Source organism: Cucurbita moschata, unplaced genomic scaffold (assembly GCF_002738365.1).
Source record: "Cucurbita moschata cultivar Rifu unplaced genomic scaffold, Cmos_1.0 Cmo_Scf00019, whole genome shotgun sequence".
Taxonomy (NCBI): Eukaryota; Viridiplantae; Streptophyta; class Magnoliopsida; order Cucurbitales; family Cucurbitaceae; genus Cucurbita; species Cucurbita moschata.
The window spans coordinates 226,342-228,264 of record NW_019268535.1 but is presented as its reverse complement, the minus strand read 5'-3'; the positions used below and the strand labels follow the sequence as shown (position 1 = coordinate 228,264).

Below are 1,923 nucleotides of genomic sequence, written 5' to 3'. Positions count from 1 at the left end.
ACTGCTTCTGAGAAATTTGCTTCTGTGAATCTTTATGCTTTTTGGACTTTGGATTTGAGTCTGACCCAGTTGAAATGCTTCGTGATAGAAGCGGGAGGGGGCAAAGAGATGTTCTTTTACCTTCAAAGTTGATACTGCTACTTCTTTTGGATCCCCAAAAGGATTTGGACTCTGCATCTCTCTGTTCTAACTGATGTGAAGAAGATGAATCATTTACCACTCTGATTTTCTTGAGTGTGTGGTTTGAATTCTGTTTGGGAGGGAGAGGAGGGAGTGAGGCTGTGAAAGGAACCTCAAAAGGATGGGATTGTTTATGGGATTCAGCTTTGATGGGAAGGATGATTCCATTGCCGAACAGCTCATCTGCAGTGGAAGATTCATGTTCTATGCTGATGCTGAACTTGAAGTCCAGATTTGAATCCAGCAATGTTATGTCCGGCAGCCTGTGGTCGATAGGCAGGCCGCCCTCGCCGAGGAGATAGTGGGAAAAGGATATCCTTGGCGAGGTTGTTTCGGAGCACATGGTGTTAGCTCTCCTCCACCACCACCACCACCACGGTTTGGTTGAGAGAAAGGAGAAGTGGGAATGTGGGTGAGGAAGGAAGGAAGGAAAGTTAAAAGAAAGAGGTAAATAAAATAATAGGATGTGTGTTGGAGAGGGTTGAAGGAAGAAGGAAATGGAGTACAAAAAAAAGCGGAGATTCAGCGCCTCAATGTGCTAATTCTACAGAGGAAATGAAGCAACATATGGAATCTGGAAATTTGTCAGTGAAGAGAGGGAAGTGGTAAGTGAGACAAGAATTGCTCGAATCAGTCAAGAATATCAGGGAACTTTTGTTGTTTTGCACACCTTTGAAGCTTCGAACTCACAAACCAGATGCACAAATGGAACCCCAAAACACAGATTAATAGAAAGGGTAAGGAAAAACAACACAAACCCAGATGAACAAATGCTGTAAAAATCAAGGGAAATCTAAGAATTGGGTTTTCAGGAAGAGATGGATCATAAGACGAATCGACATACACATTTTAGCTCTTAGGCAGGAATGGTATGTGTTAGGTAAAGATAGTTCAACTAACATAAACTCTAAAATGATGTATTAATGTAACGTCTTAGGTTTATATTGAAAGTGATTGTTGTTTTGTTTTGTGGACTTTATTTGAGGCAGAAGTAAGTCAACCCCCCTTATATGATTAAAGCTAATAATATATTTGGAGTTGACTTTTGAGGTAAGAGGTTGTATTGGATTTAGCTAACAAAGTTGTCTCTAATACTTTACTTGGTCAATTGGTCAATTGTGATACTTCGTCTAGGATTGATTTGAAATTCAAATTCGATACCGGCTAACTCTAGCATTCCTTTGCACTCCATGCAATATGACCATGTTACCTATTTGTTTTAAATTATTTCTAAGAGAAAAGATTATTCCTACGGACCAATACATGTCATTTTAACATGTTTTGTCCTCGCTCACATGACTTTGGAATTTCTACAATTAAATCACCGAAAAGGATTTCTTAACCATTATATCCTTATAATCACTGAATTCCCTTCTTTTTATTCGAGCCCCATATAACTTTCCATTTGTGCAATCTTGGTTGAGGGGGGCCAAGAGGGGAAAAGGGCAAAAAAGTTGGATGAAACAGTCCTCAACTGCAACCCTGTAACCCACCAGCCAACTGCCATCCTCATCTTGCTGTCATGTTGTAGAGAATAAGAGGATGGGTTAAGAGAGCAATGATGCAGAGGACATAACCATGAAGACCAGAACGAGAGAAGAAAACAAAATGTGTTAACAGTTTCAAAACTGATGTGCTGTATTGTTTTGGATGAAATCTCTTTCCTAACTATTGCGCAATCACTTGGTACACAAAAGCTTAAGCTAAAAGAAGATTGACCAATATTACCTCCGGAGGTGAAGA

At 39.8% G+C, this 1,923-nt stretch overlaps 1 protein-coding gene across 1 annotated transcript in view; it reads right to left on the bottom strand.

Moving 5' to 3' along the window:
• Positions 1–1,025, bottom strand: part of LOC111457172 — a 1,317-nt gene extending 292 nt beyond the window's left edge. The window contains exon 1 of the mRNA XM_023099336.1: positions 1–1,025. This exon is cut by the window's left edge and continues 292 nt beyond it. Within this exon, the coding sequence (XP_022955104.1) occupies positions 1–523 (523 nt within the window). The 5' untranslated portion in view covers positions 524–1,025.
• Between the last annotated feature and the right edge of the window lie 898 nt (positions 1,026–1,923).